General features: G+C 39.5%; 1 protein-coding gene across 1 annotated transcript; it reads right to left on the reverse strand.

Moving 5' to 3' along the window:
• Positions 1-3151: 3151 nt before the first annotated feature.
• Positions 3152-18334, reverse strand: RNF32 (ring finger protein 32). Its single transcript, XM_009322487.1, has 8 exons — positions 18311-18334; positions 17527-17797; positions 12697-12839; positions 10966-10998; positions 10394-10518; positions 10065-10173; positions 3767-3931; positions 3152-3391 (listed from the first exon to the last, which is right to left on the reverse strand). The coding sequence occupies exons 1-8, from the start codon at positions 18332-18334 to the stop codon at positions 3152-3154; spliced, it is 1110 nt and encodes a 369-aa protein (XP_009320762.1).
• Positions 18335-19059: the final 725 nt, after the last annotated feature.

Below are 19059 nucleotides of genomic sequence, written 5' to 3' on the forward strand. Positions count from 1 at the left end.
AGGAACCCAACCCCGCGTTACCTAAATAGAAAACACACATTGCTCTTGTCTTCACAAAGCTTTGTCCCTAAAATTCTCACTGAGGAGACTGAATATTCTCGGAGTGCTGCTGGCTGCCTTGTCACACGGGATCAGCTTCACGTGGACTTGGGAGACGCGACCATAAAAATCCAGTTCGGAACTAGCGTTTCTATGGATGTCGCTACTGGGTGCTGTAACAACGGCAGCGGCTCTCTTCTGTCGTGCACTTCCAGGTTTTTCACTGCAGTGTTACCGGTTAAGATTTCCGTTTACAAAATAAAATTAGGCACACTCCTAACGGCGTGTGAGGCTGGGAGACGTTGAGTGGAATCGGCGGTCCCCTCTTGGTCCGACTTGTGCTGAAGGCTTTGCAAACTGCAGTCTTGAGCGACTGATGTTTCTTTCACGTGGATGTTATCTTGGGCCAAGGTAGAATATAGCTGAAAAACTATGCTTTGAGTGTTACTTTAATCAGAACAATTTTCTGCGTACGTGCCTTCTCCCCACCAAACCCTTCCTGGTTTATTTTTAGGTCATCCAGAAATACGTTTTAGAATGTTCTCAGTTGTGGGTACTTTGCTGTGGTACAAAACTAAATGAAAGTACTTGCTGCCTTAGCCAGGCTGAATTTTTTGTGAAAAGCAGTGGTAATGTGTTTTTTCCTTTGTTTGAAATGTTACACTGAATGTTTTGTAGGAAGATTTTTTTTTACTGTGTTTTCAATAAAGTTAAAGTGTGATTCATAGTGGAGATCTGCTTTTTTTTTTTATTTTTTTTTTGGCAAAGGAAAAAAAAAATCTGTGGCATTCTAAATTATCCTGTCAGTAGTTGGTGTGAATAGTTGCAATCCTCTCTCTTCTTCCTTCCTCCCCCCAGTTTAACAAGCTTTTTTGAGTCTCAGATGGTCAGGTTTTTAAAATATGTGATGGAGATTCCTGTAGGTTCAGAGGCGTTGCAGCCCTGTGTTTGAGAGGCGCACAATTAATTTGAACCCTCTACTTCAGGCAAGTGGGGTTTGCTGGTAGAAGAGTATGCTGGTTACGTAATGTATGAGTCATTTTCACAGCTTAATAGTTTGACTGAAGGGCAATTTTTATATATTTAAAAATCTGACCACCGTGTTTCCTAAACTGTTTGAAACGTGAACAGCTTCAGACTCCCCTTTCCATTTCATGGGGCATTTTAGGCTGTTTTTAAAGTTCAAGAATCAGGTGGCTGGAAGGGACCCGGAGATGTCCGATCCGTTGGGCTGCACAGGTCAAACATCCCCGCGTTATCCCCGGTATTTAACCGGCCTGGCAGGTTAAATCTGCGATGCGATTCCTGTGCTCTCTCTAGGCAGTATATTCCGGTGTTTAGTTGCCCAAGGTTCCCTAAATGTCAAACGCGAAGGGCCCTTGCCACGCTTTAAGCTTGAATTTGGCTCTCAGAGGCCCATAGTGAGACAAGTCTTTTTCCACACCCGAAAGGTTACATTTCCCCTTATCTTCTAGCTAAGAAGCGACCCCCGGTTCCCTCCGCTGTTTTATGTAGGCCTCTCGTCGTCCTTCCGGCTGCCTGTGGGGACCCTCGTGTGTTTCTCGAAATGCGGAGCTCAGAACTGGAGAGGGAAACCTCCAAGCCTGAGCCCGTACGCTACATCGTGTCTTCAGTACTTTTTTGTTTGGGGTGTGGTTTTTTCCTTTGGTGGTCTCCTTTTGCAACATCATTCATTCATACTGAACCTGCAGTCTCAAGTTTATTTCTGGATGTCTTCCGACAGGAAGTCTCCGTATCGCTGCATACCTAAGATGTGAGGCATCTCATACGTGGCGCTATTCCTATCGAAGTGTGTATTTTGCACTTTAATTTTTCGTGGCACTGTGTTTTCTGCTTCGTCTGCAGGACTGTATCCTGTTACAGAAAAGGCTTGCTATGTCAAATACTAGTTCTTTTTAAGTAGTTTATGCCAGTGTTTTTCTGGGAAATGGAGTGAAACTAATGTCTGCATTTCCCCAGGATTTCTTCTCTCCTCCCCAGTTTCCAGATAGGTTTATCAATTCCTAGTCCTTTGGAGCATCGCGCTTTCCCCACAAGTTCCTAGAGACAACCAACTCTGAAAGCCCTGGGGACAGCCTTCTGGCTGCCCAAAAGCAGAGTCGATCAGCGACCGATCTGTAAAACACTCTTTTGTCTAATGATCCTCTAACGCAGCCTTTCCCACCTGCGGCTTCAGACTGTTAGCCCATACACCTGGTCTTGCGGTGACCACCTCACTTGATGCATGACACAATTTGATCTCGTCAGTATTTTTTGGAAACTATCATTTGTGTAGTCGATCAGTTATTGCCTTTTTATGCAAAATTTTCTTTTTACCTTGATACGTTGCTGTTTCGTTTTGGTTTAGCTTCTGACTTTTGTCTTTACGTGCTCATACTTTTCCTGTAAATTATCTGAGGTGACCTGACTTAGTTTCAGCAATGCATAGCTGAAAAGTCCTAATCATGGGTTTGTTTCTCGTGAAAGTGATCAATACTTACTGTGGTTCCAGGTTCTCTGAAGCTCTGAAATGATCCTGCATCTTTGAGGGCCACTTCTGTCTACCTACAGCTCTCTGGAGTTGGTCGGAGTCGTTCAAGCAGAAGCAGCAGCCAGGGTTCTAGTTCATAAATGTGGCTGAAGGAAAAGGGGGTGGGGAAAAAAGTGTTTCTTGCTACAGCTAGCAGCTGCAGTAGTGACAGTCCTTGTGAGCGGGAACCTGTCCTGCAACAAATCAGCTGTAAAAAAACAACCAAACAAAAAAACCCAAAAACCCCACCAAAACAACAACCAACCAGGTGAGGGATAATAGCGGGGTACTGGGGAATGAACACAATGCCTGAAACAGTGGGAGAGGGAAACGAAAATGGAGGAAGGTGGGAGCGACAGAGGGAGGAAGAATAAAAATGCTGGAAGACCAAAGGTGAAACTGAGTATAAAAGGGGAGCAACAGCACCCTTTTAACTTTTATTTCTCTAAATACAAGGCGAGTACCATCGTCCATGCAAAACCATCTGTTCTTGGAAGATCTGGCTCTGAAAAGGCTCCAAAGGTAGAAGTCCAGGTGTTGTCAGCTACGACCTAGGAGGTGGTTCATTATCAGCTATATGTATCAACACTCGAGGATTTTCTTTTGATAATATGAGCGACATAAAGGACAAATATGTCGCTGTCCCAAGGAAAACTCTTCAAATGCTTGAAGACAGGCACGATGAAACAAATGTGAACAAGAAAGCAGAACAGTCTGTCGTGAAAACTGGTTGCTGTTACCAGAAAAGAGACAGGCAGGATGAACTGCGGGGCTGAGGGGCGTGATGCAGATAGGACAGTCAAATATCTCCTGCCGAAATGCCTGAGTAAAAACAAACAAACCAACCTGCAGTGAAACAATGGAAGGTAAATATATCAGCAATATGCTAATTCAGACGTTCAAATTTTATGACTTTAACGTATCTTGAGAAACTGTTAACATTTTGATTCTCAATTTTGTCTACAGCCTCTTTGGGCTCTTTAACTGAGTAGGAGAGAGATGCTGCTGAGGTAAACCTCTGAACTGTACAAACTCTAATATTTCTGATTTGGAACAGCTGGACTAAAATTTAAGAAAACAGAAAACACTCAATTGTGCTGAAAAGGCTGCTATGCCTCAAATAGAGTGTAAAAGAGCTCAGAAATGCAAAACTACTTTAAAAATAAAAAAGGCAAACAAAAAAAAAAGCCTACCAACCTGCATCTGGATCCTCTCCCAGTCAGTTTCACTTATTAATATTTCTTTTCCTTCCAACTGCTGAAACACATCTCGACTTGCAGCTATAGAATAATCTATCTCAGAAAAAAATTCATCTAGGTTGGTGTCATAGGAACTCAACAGTCGATTGCTGATCTGTTGAACCTGAAAAGAAAACGGACTGCTGTTAGATTTGGATTTACTTACAGGTAGTTCATATGTGGATGGATTGTGAGGGACCGGACAAGTGGACCCGATGAGCTGCGTGATCTATGGAATCTTGTTCCAATTCGCAGCTGGCGTCCGTGCTGATTTAGAGGTTAAAAGCATCAGGTCCCCAGACTCCACTGACGGACCGTTATCCTTCGGAGAAAACACGGGATTGTCGTCACTGAACTTTTTTAACCCATATGGGTGCAGCACAGAGGGTACAGCTGTGTTACAGAAAGGAGCATTGGTTATTTGGTGGGAAACCAGTGCATCTGCTGTGGGGTTAGTTGAAGGCGTGATACCCACCGAGAGAAGAGGCATCTTAGGCGTGGTCCTTGGTATGGGCTTTTACGACCTACTGCCTTAAATGTGTTTCTGCATATTGCACGTAGGCCTGAGCAATCTGGTGGTCATATCTGAAGATGCTCCCCTCAGTGCTCAGCAAAATGCATACCTCAAAGCAATGGATGCTTTTCTTAACCGCCTCCTTGAGTGCAATCCCAGCTCTCTGTGGCCGCTTTCTCTCACTGCTACCACAATATCTGAAAGTTCTGTAGGGAGTCACATGAGCCTCAGAGGTGTCTTTTGTGACTCTGCTCGTTTCAGCACTTTTAAGGAACATTCCGACACCTGTATCGTGACCGTGCAATGTGAGCCTTTCTCTCCATGCATCTCCTGTGAGTGAAAACTTGATAGGAAAACAGGGAGCCACTTTTTCAGGGAGGATGAGGTGGGAAGTGGGAGGTGAGGTGGCAGAAGGGTTGTTGTCACAGTCAGACAGCCTGATGGTACCTGAAAACTCTCCTATTCTTTCATTTCACTGTTCTTGGTTTTTTTTTTCGGTAGCTTTTCTCTACCAGGACATGTGCTCCCTTACAGCTGCTAAAGTGACCCTTCATAGCATATATCAGAATATTCAAAGTGAACTTTTCTAGACCCAAGGAATCAAGAGCCCAAATCCCACAAAAAACCCACAAAAACTGTCTGAAAAGCTCACTTAACATTCCAAGATTTCATTTAAATTTTGAATTTCCTAAATTTCCTTCTAAAACTATGAAAAAACTCATCAGTTAATGTTTTTTTTTTTTAAATTATAGAATCATTAAGGTTGGAAAAAACCTCTAAGATCGAGTCCAATTATGTCCATAATGTGCAAGTATGAAAGTGTCTTCCACTGAAACCCATAATGTTTTGCAATAAAGACTTTAGAGACAAACATTAGAAGCGTCCAGGTAAGGGCAATGGTGAAAACCATCACGTAAGGCAAGTTGTTTGCTTCTTCACATTAGATTTGATCCTGTGTATTCTTTTTATTTTATGGTCTGATTCACTGCTAACTGAGACCTATTATGACTTACTGTATTTCCAAATGATCCCTAACACAGCAGTATATTGAAAGGATGTATCCATTTGTCAGTAGAAATCGGATTTAATTACCTTGTTAGTTAATGCTGATGTATCATCTTAACATAACTTAAAGACAAAAAGAAGAAAAAGAAAAAAATCCCCTGAGACTCCTTGTACAGCGTATGTATTTATATCACAGTGCGATAGGAAAAGCAGCAGCCCCTTCTGTACTCGGAGAGAATTCCATGTCTAGCAAAGAGCAGATGGGTAATCCTGTGCTCCCCTCATGACTGTTCACTGACAAGAAGGAAAAAAATCTGATTCTGTCCCATGCAAACACGCGCGCTGACCTTCAGTGCTACGTGTAAAACAAAAAAACCAAACAAACAAGAATCCCACCCCAGGCCTCCTTCAATATTTACACTTTGTGGTCTCCAAACAATCCCAAAAGATGACATTGGTGGCTTCCCGAATGAGACACAAAATACTAATGCATGACACTTTAATCAGGTTACATCTTTACTATTTTAATGTGATTGTGTATTTAATGAAGTAGTAACAGTCCCAGTAAGTTTCACCCGAACTGTTGCTACCTAGGTTCTAGAACTGAATCTACTCCGCATCGCAATTGTAACTGCTCTTACTGATTTCATTTTAAAATTTGACTTCAGGAAGAACAGGGTAAGATTACACCTAAACCTTATATAATTCATGGTTTCTCTTCAACGTCAAGTAAAGGTTGATCCATTTGAAAACACTTTTGGTCCTGATTTAAGGTTGGTCTTCATTTATACGGGTATCGAACAGACCTGAACCGTTTTCATAAGAAAGCCTGGGGGATGTAATAGAAAGCTAGGGCAGCCATGATAGTGCTTTCTAATAGCCTCTCAGGACCCAAAGTGTGAGGAAAAGCAACATGTTTCACCTCTGTCCTTACCCGGTGTCTATTTCTGTGGACGTGAGAGCACCGACAGCATGCGGCCAGTTCCAGGACCTGGCCCGTCTTTGTGAGCTGCACTACAACTAGACAGGCTGCTGAGGAAAACTAACCAACAAGGAGAGCTGAAGGCAGGGGGCAGGGAGGGGCTGGGGTTGCATTAAGCGAGCAGTGCCCCCTTTCCGTCTGTGCCTGTACCGCTTGTCCCTTTTTCCCTCAGCGGGGAGAAGCCCTCCGTTTCTTCCCTGAGCTCGCACGTGTCGTTCTCTTCCCCATTTCACTAGGTGATCCTGAAAGTCCTCTCACGAGCCTCCTTGAGCAGAAACTGTAAAAATAAAGAGAGGAAAACTCTTCTCCTGCTTGAGACAGTGATCTATTAAGTTCCCCTGCTGCTAAGATACTATCTGCTTTGAGCTACTCCTGTATTTTCTGCAGTATGACCTGACCCAACCCGTATCCATCAATCAGCAAATAAAGTCTAAGGTTGGGAAGAAAAAAAGAAGTGTAACTGAAATTTAACCCAAAATTTTTGCTGACTAGTGCGAACTATCAATGTGAACAGAAAGGAAATAAGCATTTTGTATCATTTGTTAGTGTTACCATGTTCTAGGATTTAAATATTAAATTCTGCTGTGTTTTAATGCATAATACTGAATAACCTTTTTTTTCCTAGAACAACCGAAACTGATTAATTGAATTTTTTTCTGAAAACACTATCTCTATATTTTACATCTGGGACTTCTTAAAACTTGAACAGAATGGCATAAACTGAGTATCAAAATACTCTATCGGTATGCGTAGACTGACTACATCAGTCATCTGTACAGCAGCACAAGACTATGATAAAATAAAACGATGAAACAAAGCACCGAGGTGAACTTTGTCCGCAGGGAAGCCTTTTTAAGTGATCCAATGTCAGCAAATTGCTTACTAATGTGTTGACTTATGGCAACCCTCAAAAGTAAAATGAAAAGACTGGAATTTACAGCATATCAATGAATCAGTTGATAAGCTTTTACTGGTTTAATATCCTCCTAGTTTTGCTGCTTGGAGCCACTTCAAGTTAGCAACAGAATGTTTACCATCTCCATGTGATAAAGGAAGTCAAGCGACTAAACAAATTCCAGGACCATTATACTGTTTGGTGAGATTTAAATTAAAATCGTTGGGAGAAATCATGGGGAGGGGGGAGGAAGAAACTAAAGTCAACTACATCATTTCACAATTACTTACCTCGCTTCCTAAACAATGGCAGGATTTTTAGCAAAGCTGGAGATAATGTAATGCATTTGAAAAGATTTAATTGCACCAATAAAAGACTATACCACAATTAAATGACATGCAGAAGTAACTTTATAGGTAGGATCAAACAAATTCACTACCTAACATGCTGAAGCAACACCCTGCTTTCTGTGTATAGTAGTGCTAAAAAGTAGCCTACTGTGGTTTCAGTGACCTTTCTTATCTCCTTCGATCTAGATTATTAAAAATTTTAACGATAGGTGTAATAGGGCTACTGCAGCACCCTGAAACAAGTAATATGTGTCCTTCCTAGTACTAATATTTCAGAGCTTTTTTTTTATTTTGTGATATTTATTTAAGTGTATGAAACTTGACGTTTAACCTTTGTGATCCTTCCAGAAGAGGTAGGATTATGAAAAGTTAGATTTTTTTTTTTTTTTCAATTGTGATGCCGTTTGATTATGCTGATGTTTGGGGAGTGACATTTTAAAAGCACAGCACAAGTTTGACAGGCAAAATTTATCTTAGAAAAGCTTTTTAGCATCTGGAAATGGATAGTTCCTTGTGAAAAATTTCTTTATAGTGTTTTCATTAACCAACACTTAAAAGTATAAGAGCGAACAGCAGGAAAACTCATCTACAATTCCCACTTGAAAGCCACTAAGAAAAATAAATATATATCCTTTAATCACAATTGGTACTGAATTCATTTAAACATGGCTAATCCATATGAGAAGACTTTATAAATTTATTCCTAATAGAAGGTGAAAAGGTAGTGCCCATTTTGTTCCCTGCAAAATCCTGAAGGTTGAAATCATGAGAATGATTTCCTAATGCTGTGGACTATATATGGAAATTATGTTAAATGAAGACCTTCCCATGGCTTATAATCATGTGATGAAATGCGGGCAGTCTATCAGGCTGTTTCTCCCTAAAACAGGTATCTAAGATAGGGGCCCTAAAAGCTAGCCCATTGTAGGTAGCTTGGTGGACTCCTACTGTAGCCATCTGAAGTTCGGTGAGAGAATTTTAGCAAATGACACTCAGTGGCAACTTTCAGCGTATTTAGAAGCCTTCAACTTCCCTTTACCGAGACCCTGTTTATAGCTAAGCATGGTATCTTGAGCCCACAGAAAACTGACAGCCTTACTGGGAAAGAAGCATACGACTGTTTCCCCAGTCTTCCATGCAGAAAAATCTAAGTGTTTCTGTGGCTGTTCTCATCATGCTACTGGAGGACAGTCACAATCCACCCAAGGATTCACTTCTTCCAAACTTAAGTGTTTGAGCACTTTCAAGTGTAACATCAGCTTTCTTCAGTTACCTCTATAGTCATTCTGTTACAGGGAGCGACTTTGCATCGATTACAAAGGTAGCGTAGCAACCAGCAAGCTGTCTCAGCGTTACGGCTGAGAACAGTATTTCCTCTCTCTCCCCTGCCACTGTTACCACGCAAGCAGAACAGTGGTACCAGTTTTGTTGCAGCAGTCTGCCAGGTCACCTCTTGGGTACCAATCTCACTATCATACATAAATGCATAATATAGGAAGAGAGGGTCTTTGCCTCCAAAGCTCTTCTCCAACAGGATACAACCAAGCAAGCGTTGAGAAATAATGACAGACAGTAACAAGCGTTTTTCTGCAAGCACTCTTCAGTTTAACTAAAGCAGTGATTTAAAAAAGAACCCAACAAACAACCGATTTAAGTATTGGTTTAAACCTACCACTGATTTAGCTTGCAGCTTTGGTAAGAGTATTTTCCTAGTTGCATGCACTAGCTACATTTAAACGGCTGTCTTGCGTGGCTTTGTTAATCTCCGTTAACCAGGCTGTTTGGTAATCTCAACTGGAAGGCAGCTTCTCCCTACCCTGCGGGACGGTTTGGTAATTGCTGAGGATGTGTCAGAGCAGTTTTTGTCACTAAAAAGCTGATCTGGGCTGGCTGTTACTAAACTGGGGGAAGACTGGAAGTTAGCAAAGGAGGACTTGAGGATTGCACAGGGACTCTGCGGCAGCTGTGTGCTTAAATGCAAGCAGGGTCATTGTAACACGCCTGCACCTGATTTGGCCTCATTTGTACGGGGTCGGGACCCCAATTTATTACAGTCTGACTTGCATCTGAGCGGAAGTTAGAGAAGGGCAAAGCTATGGAATGGAACTACCCAGTTCAGTGTCCAGTGAGGGAACAATGAGAGTGAAAAGAAGTTATGACTGTTTATGGACTTACTTGTTTCTCCCCTTACTACACCCCCTTCATATAATTCTATAGGAAAACAGATTACTGTGATTTATCAAAAAGAGAATGGAAATACAGAGCCTCACAAAAAGCCCCACTATTGCTGGCCTAGGCAAAAGGCAGGCCTTAAAATAAAATATTTAAATTATTTTCCTTACTTCTACATCGTAAAGAGGGTGGAATGAACAGGCCAACAAAACAACCGAGTGCCTCCAGTGCTGCCTGTTTGATATGAACAAGAAGGAATACATGAAGAGGCAGGGAGCTGATATTCAGGAATTTTGATTTAAGGGAGCTGAATCAGACCAAAGCAGCAATGCAACATACCTTTTTCTCAAAGAATTGCTTTCTTAATTTGCTGTCTTTAGGAGGCACTGTTTTTCTCCAGTTTTTATACCATTTTCTAACAGTATATCCCCTCCAGGAAGCTTGAATTCTGTAAGACACAATTTTGCTCAAGAAGAGGAAACTCAAATTTATACAACTTTATTATTTATATGAAACAATCACTTCATGCATTTTTTTTTAAACTGTAACTTTTGTAGTGCACTCGTTCTGTCTAGTTTCTTATTATATTAAAGTTTTAACACATTTGGAACATTATTTAGAAATAAATATTGTCCAGTGACAACACCTGTAGCAGAAGTAAGGCTTACCTAATAGCGCACTTTATTTTAAACAAGCGTGCCCCATCATGTATTACTCTGGTCTCATACTGCTCTTTTCTACACATAGGACAAGACTTTTTACCTGTAAATTTTTCAAAGGCTTTCAGGCACGCCTGAAAAAACAATTGCAGTTACTTACAATAAATTTCTTATCATTAGAACAGATGAAACAGGATAGATTACAGAATGTAAAAACAGTTTATTAATCAGTCCATGAACACTCTACAAGATGCGTATTTTTATAATTAAAATGTTAAGAGAATTTTGTAAATCTCCATATATTCGCGTGAAATTTCATGAATTAAACTATTCCCGCTTAGTATACGAATGTATAGCTCAGTTACAAACGGTTTTCCCATATGGTTTTAAAAAAGGTAATAAAATGGAATAAAGTGCCTTATCATAAAATAGCCTCAAATTATATTTCTTACCATAAAAATCTGGAATCAAAATTACTTTTCAAGATGATTACATTTAATTCATTAAGATATTCACTTAAGTAGTTTAATTAAAATACTTATGTATTATGTGCTTGAATAGTTATATAAAAATGTACTCACTTTATGGAATACATGGGAACATGAAAGCAGCACCTGTTTTTCAAAGGAAAAAAAAAATAACCTGACTTTAAACCATTCTAAAAGCTGAAAAGTAAAAAATGCTGACAAGAAAAATTCTGACTGCCTGAAAGGTCATCAGTTTCTTTCTGTTACTACTGCAGTCTTTCTGGTGAAAACAAAATTAGCCTTCTATAGAAATTACTTAATATATTACATCTTAAACCAATATGTGAATTTTGTGTTAACAACGCATGGAGTGGCAGAAAGAAAGAAATGCCAACTGCTACTGACTGGAGGAAAAGATTGTAAAACAAGTACTTAAAATGAAAGCTGATTAATTTTTTTCCCTTTTCCCCACAGAGACGTTAAATTTCAAGAAGTGATATACATCAAACGCAGCATGTCACACATACAAAAAAACAAAAGAGAAAGCATGTTCACAGGCTACAAGAAAACTTCACCTTTATCTGACCTAAATTCCCACCAAATGCTGATGATCTCCATCCTGACAAAAGATACAGAGTTGGACAAAAAAGGCAGTTGGCTCTTAGAGGAAGGAAAAACTGGGAAAGGAGTGAAAACCAGAACAAGCAGTGTGCACTATTGAGCTGGCAAACACAAAAGGATTAATGGCTAGCAGCCAGCTGAAGGGAAAGCTTTCAGATACAGTGGCTTTTTTCCCCTTGAGGGAGGAAAGCTAAGAAACACTGAGGACAAAAAGAATTCCAGAGGCATTTCCCTTTTTGTGCCAAATCTAAAGTAACCTTTTTAATGAGTGCTGTCTTTTGCTCTCTCTTGTCAAGCTTTAGACTTTCAGGGTAGCCAGAAATTGGCAGAGTGGTCTTTTGCCAGACCCACCCCACCTGTCTGTGGACAATAGTACACCTTCAGTTAACGTTGCTGTAAAAGGAAGCAAAAGCCGTGTATCTAAGGTTATTGAAAGACTTTGATTCACATCACAAACTTGGCGGTAAAAAGTCTTCAAGAAAAATTAAAAGAGGGAACAGGCAGAAAAAAATGCCCTAAGATGCAATGTGGAAAGAAACTTGCAAGCAGTTGGGATAATTCTTCTAATTACCATCATCACCTCTCTGAAGCAGCACTCCGATCAGTCACTTGTCTCTTTTGCTTAATATTTTCAAGATGGTAGATGACAGAATCTAAAAAAGCATGATGTATTTATGCTTATGCTACACACATGCATTGAATAAAGCCATCGAGGTAAAATGCAAGCATTTCTTTAGATCACCTAAGGAAGTGACTGACCGGTATTAAGAGTACACCTACCTCCATTTTCCAAATAGAAATAACTATTGAACTAAACTGCGATTAAAAAAACTTGTGAGAAAACAAAATATATCTTAAATTGCATAATTAGTGAACGTTTGCCATTCTGATGAATGAAGGCTAGGATCATATCTAACAGGAGTTTAGATGAAGCAAAAACCAGCCTACACCTGTTTTGCAAGAACAGATAAAAAGGCTGATTACCTTTTCCTCTACTGTCATAACTTCAGAAGTGAACAAACACTACCAACCTTTCTCTACCATGTCCAAAATACTTGCAGAGCTGGCCACTGACAGCTGGGTCCAGCTATTAAATGCTAAATGGCATCTTAAAGTAGAATCTTTCATTTCTTTCCTTTCTTCCTCCAGCTAATGATTTTTAGCAGTAACTCTGGAAAATTTTTTTTAAATACAATTGTGTAGTCCACACAATTATACATGTACCTGAGGCTGAAGTGCAAATTCTTCCCTGCATATTGCACAAGGCTGTATGGAGTCTCCGTGCTGTATGGATCTCTGCTTTATTTTTACCCATTCTTCAGCAGTTAGTGGCAAGGAAGGCGGCCCAACTAGGCCTAATTTCTGAGCTGTAGACAGTAACAACAACAAATCACTGAACAAAACCCATTGGCAAATGCAGACAATGGTTTTTCTTCACGTGAAATTAATTGATGATGCACTTATTTGAAAATACTTTATACAGATACTTCATATAAGTCTATAATCAGACAAACCACTGGCAGGCAACATACTTCTCACTATCAGTTAGCTATTCAGTAATTGTCAGAACCTCTTTTACAGACAGGATTTACACAGGAAATTTTAAAATGTAAACTTTTATTTGCCAAGTAATTTGAATTTATTTTGATACCTTTCCACAGCCATTATGATGGGGAATATTAACTAGACAATGTAACAATGCACAGTAACGTAATTTTGTTTGTACAAACAAAATCTCTGTTAGAATTAATTTGTGAGGGTTTCCTCAACATTACATTTTTGTATTCTCAAAAATAAAAATGAACAGTGGTATAATAAGAAACTGTTGCTGGTGCAAAATGGTGAAGTGTAATGAGACTGTGACGGATGCAAGAGAAATAAAGAACATAAAGAAACAAAGAGATGGTTACAAGACACCAGCGATAGCGTCACTGTGATAGCTGAGCTTGTCGATCTCAAATGGTAACTGTGAGGTGCCTTGCTGCATGTCCATGTGAAATCTCTGCCTTCTCAAAGAAGGAATCGGTGAAAGTACTTACAATATTTGCCCCCAGCCCCACAAATGGCAGATAAAGTCCAGTGTCAGTATCTCAGTAGTAAAAAAAGATGCTAGTAGGTACAGCAAAGAATATATCTTTGTCATCTTTGAAGACCAGAGGAAGCAGCTTGTGTGGACTGACCAAAGTCAATGGAGGAATGTCCAAGGTATGTGTAATAAGCCAATAAGATGAGTCCACGATGAGGCCTCAATGGTATTTGCTAAAACCAGAAAGGAAGAGGGACATGCAATAGTTAGAATGCAAGCCGATGACACCTATATGAGAGTTTTAGTTCTAAACAGGAAGGAAAGGGTCAACTCTTTCATTCATACCAAAATCTTTGCATAAACCAGACATTAATAAGCAGCACTTACTTGTTCTGTATAAGCTTTCAAAACCCCATCAGACAGACTGTGTATCCAAACCCATTATACTAGTTAGTCATGAAGAGAAAAGGAATCCTAACAAATCAAAGAATGGGGTTTTGGTGATCCACTTGCTCAAGTATCTGATTATTCTAGGATAGGATTTGTTTTTTGAGACAGAAATGCTGCTCCTGAGCTCATCCATCTACAGATGTATATCATTAATCATTTAAAATTTGCACAAAACTGTCTTTGATCTTTTTAAAGAACTTCTGTGAGGTACTAAAGGAATTATAAGGAATACTTTCTTCCCTTTAGTTGAACTATCTGCCTAACCTACTTCCTTGTGAGCTCATGACATCCTTCAAACGTAAATCAATTTGATTCCAACAACAGGATGGTTTTGAGATTTCAAGCTGGGTCAGTTTATGCTTTTGGAACTACGTGGAAAGTGCTTTTTCTACATATGGTTTGGTTCACATACACCCCACCTTGCTACTTTTGTTACCCTTGTAAAGGTATCAAGTCAAAAGTAAGCAATGCCTGTAAACCTAAGTATCAAAAGAAAATTTGAATCAATGAATGCCGTGGATGACATTGGTGGTCAAATATGAATTGTCTTAGAGGCACACTGTTTCAGTTCCTGGACAACTCAATACCCAGACACAAATACAGCACCTCCACACGTGCAGGAGCTCACAGCTCTGCCTGCAGGCTATGGGCTAGAATTCAAACCACTCCGTGTCAAGCAGCGAAGCGCATACGTATGTATTTACAGCATCGTAATTTCAGAATGTAAAATATACACTGTATTAACATAAAATAGCGTTGCCTATCAATTTTTGGTGCAGTAAAATGCTTTAATCTGGTGCTCTTGATGGTGAAAAATAACATGAGCTTTAAAAGAAGCATGAAGGATCCTGCAAACTTTCTAGAGTCTAAAACCTAGTTCAGAGCATGTATTTTGCTTAAGGCTTACACATGAATTGCTGAAATTGGTGGCCAAGTGACAAGGAAGTTTTCCTAACCACGAGTGCTTTCCCTCTTGACCATTCAACCCTTGAAGAGCATATATTGCACAGAACAGCCTTTCTGCTACAAAAGAAGAATCAAATTATAAAATATATGATGAAAGTTTCAGTAAAAACATATATCAAGTTTCATCTGACAGTAATACCTAAGAGTTTCAGTGAATAAGTAAGGAAACAAGATCCCGTTTTGATAGTCCAATATACACAAGCAATAGTCTTTACGATGAGAAAATCTGGATACAAGGGGAGAGCAAACCAGTCACAGCATGAAAGACAGTATCACAACATAAAAAATGCCTACCCTTGATTTTCTTCAAGCACTGTGGTCAGAGACTATTTTAAGGAAGACAATGAGATAGCTTTGTGGAAAGCCTTTTGTATACCCCCAGGGTAAGAAAAAATACTTATTTAAAACTTTCACAAATGGATGATTAAAGCTGCCAAATAGGAAGAGATTGGCGGCAAAACCTAACTTCTAAATAATATAAACCAGATGGGAAATTTGTGAGGGACAGGTTATACAGGTGTTTAGAAGGAAAGCTTTTATACAACATAGTTGATGAAGGAAAACTGGCAGCAGGACACACAAGAAGGGATATGCAGTTGAAGCAAAAGGCTCTGTGAAGATATTCTCAAAGCAGCACTTTGAATAAATACAAGCAATGAAAGCCTACACTTATCACAGCTCAAGACATCCAAGAGTTTTCATCCTTATGCATCAAGTTTACAAGCCCAACCCATTTACTGACACATCCTTTACAACCAAGTGAGTTATTTATCCTAAAATGAACATTAGCAAAGTGATTACATACATTAACCTTTAAACTACTATTATTTGATTTTAGGACTCAAGTCCCTATTGAGAAAAATTTAATGACAGAGGCCTGTGAGATGTTGTTTGATTACCCACAAACTCAAGAAGAAAAAGAAGGGGCATTAAATTACATTTTCAAAGTTGTTTCTCAGCTGTAAGGTTTAAACCACACAATTCTTATTAAGAAGAGAAAGCTTGACACAAGCATTTTAAAATAATGAGAGACTACAGGTGAAAATACTAATAAGCAAAACCCAGAAACAATTGCAAATTTTTAAAATCTTTCAGCACATTCTTTCGAAACACTTGCACAAGCATTCATATGGGACGTTTCAGTCAATGCTGTGATTTAAAGAGAAAATACTTCGTCTTTCTTATAATTGCAGAGAACATGCTCACACTTGGGCTGCATTTTTTCACCACAACCTTTAGCTTCCAGAATCACTCATTATTTATATTTGCATTAACCCCAGTACCTCTCTGCTGTTTTTTCCCCCCACTATCCTCTCTTCTTTCAAATTCCTCTTCAGAATGAACCAGAGAAAAAACCCTCCCATCTTTAGAACTATAACCATGTAAACATAGTAATAATCACCTTGTCTTACTACCTTTGTCCTATCACTTGTTACACTCACTTGTTGTGTATTATCTTAAGTTACCCTCTTAACCTTCAGCTGATTCCAAAAGGCAGATGCCTGTGCTTGTACGGAGCCTCATTGATTTACATGGTTCTCTTTAGAGCTGGGACTACTGTGACAGTTACTATAGCAAAGGCAACATGATCTTCAGAGAGGCCTAAGGGCATTTTTATGAAAAAGAATAAATAAAACAATTATTAATGATGATGAAAGTGTATTATGCTTAAAACTGCAAACTGTGGAGCCGGAAGGTCCTTTAAGAAATGCCTAATCAAGACAACCGAAAGGATGGAGACAAGAAGATGTTCATGGCAAGAATACTGCAGAAACCTTTAGAAAAGGGAAATACAAGACTGAAACTGATAGGCGGGAAGCCCATTTGGACTCCTGGTCTGTTAAGATGCTCCCTGGCTTTGTTTTTTTAAGCAATATTGTCTGTCGCTGCTGTACAACTGTATTATTATAATGCTATTTGAAAGTGAGTTTTCTCACCAGGCATCATTCCAAGCCCTCACATCTGTGACTTTTATCTCGTTGCATGTTTGCTTCTAAATTTGAAAAAGGTATTTAACTACAGGTGTTAATTCTTCCCGGGTTTAGCCTCAGGACCATTGTAAAAACAAACCTTTTTAACTTTGAGTAAAGGTAGGTATATATTAACAAAGAATACGTTTAATGCAGCACTAGTAAATGCCTTTTTATTGAATAAGGAATAAAAAAACCCATTTCAAATAGACTTAAAAAAAAATCTTAATACAAAACATTCCTGCAAATAAATACAATATCAAAATCACTGATGTTTGCTTGAGAATATAAGGTAAAGAAAGGTATGACAGTCAATATACAAAACATTAAAAAAGTGTAAAAGACTTCCCACTTCTTAATGAAAAATTCTTCTTCATCAAGATACAGTAGCTTCTTCATTTTTACCTTCATTGTCACACGAATAATTTTTTTTAATACATTTCAGATATGAAAAGACACATTCAAGCTACTTTTGGCAATTTCATTGTTTACCTGATGGCCAAAACTGCTGAATTTTGACAAATGTTAAAACAAGATTTCATGCTGTTTAGCATTATCTTATTGAACAGAAAGCTTATCTTTCTCATTTTAGTTTATTTTAAATAAAAACAAAAATTCACTAATCAGAATATAATGGTTTACCTAACGTTAGCTGTGGAGGACTGGGATCAAGAACATACTCCTTTTCTGCATCTTCCTTGTTTTTGTGGTGAGAACTCTTTTTTCTTAGTCCAGTATCTACTACCGCTCTGACCATTTCTTTGTTCATGGGTTTGTAAATGTTCTTGGTATTACTTGTCCTTGACTTAAGAGGATCTGCTAATGAAAGATCCTGGAGCCGATGACTGCGTATTATATGATCCTGTAAAGCAACTGCAGAAACTGCTATTGTCTCTCGTTTGGAGGAGCGGCCCTAAAAAGAAAAAAAAACCCCTTGAATAATTATTGTTATAAGTGATTTTAAAACATCTATATTATACCAAATTAAAAGAAATTCTCCTCTTAGCCAATTTTTGACTTGTCAAAGGCTTTTATACACATGCAACTCCCATACTTGAAGCATAACATACAATTACCATAATACGAAATTTAAGATTGATGTTTCTGACACATCCTAGTTTTAACTTATAAAAAGTCAAATGAAATCTTTGATTTATCATTTATATTAAATAAAAGTTTTAAGTTTTAATTACTGAGCCCATAATTATTATATGCAATAAATTCATTATGGACTATGAAAGTTTGGCATGCCCAAACACATTTTTACTTCAATATAATTAAGAACAATCCCAAAGGCTAACCTTGCCTTCCAGAACACTGAATATAAACAAGAATATATTATTTTTATACAGGGAATGGGCTTATCTATCTATTCCTCCACTTCTCCCAACCCTTCTGCCTTATTTTAAAGGATGTGAAATCGTACCTTGTAAAAACCATGACGCTCCATTGATAATCTTTAGCTGATTTTACAAGAGTCATGTGGCTGTACAGACAGACCTACAAGAACGTGAATAATACTTCTCAGCAGAAGCAGCCTCATCAATAGCAGAAGAGAAACCTACAACTTCACTCGTTTTCTCCTAGGCCTACCACGGGAGACAGCTTAACATGTATTCCAGGCGCAGAAGTTAACCCTGGATCCACAAATCACCAGCTGTGCCCCTCTCCCGTCAGCCCCATCTCACCCCCAGTGGACTGCCCATCATGTACACAGAACAGCTTCAAAATGAATGGCAGTAATCACAAATTTCAAGCTGACCCGAGGAAAAAATATGGCCGTGGCAATAAACCCCATTGAACCGTTCTGCCAGACGAGTTCGCTGTAGACAAGGAAGCCTGTGATGCGTAGGGCAACGATGACATCACAACCCCTTCGGGGCTGAAGCCGCTCCGCTGTCAGCGACCCCTTTGGGGCCGAAGCTGCTCCCCTGCGATCTCAACATCCCCACCGGGACGGCAGAAAGGCCTGCGGTGTGGCTCGGCAGCGCAGAGGAGGCTGACAGAGGGGGTGAGGCGACGCCCTTTAAGGCTGGCTGCGGCAAACAGGAGCCACCGCTTACAACGCTGCTCTGTTTCAGCGTGTGGCTGTTCCTCCTGCCACCGCAGCCAACCGTGTGCTCCCCGAGCTACGGCTCCCGGCCGCCCCCCTCCCCCGCGGGACCCGCGGGGGGG

The sequence above is a fragment of the Pygoscelis adeliae genome, unplaced genomic scaffold (genome assembly GCF_000699105.1).
Source record: "Pygoscelis adeliae isolate BGI_AS28 unplaced genomic scaffold, ASM69910v1 Scaffold123, whole genome shotgun sequence".
Taxonomy (NCBI): Eukaryota; Metazoa; Chordata; class Aves; order Sphenisciformes; family Spheniscidae; genus Pygoscelis; species Pygoscelis adeliae.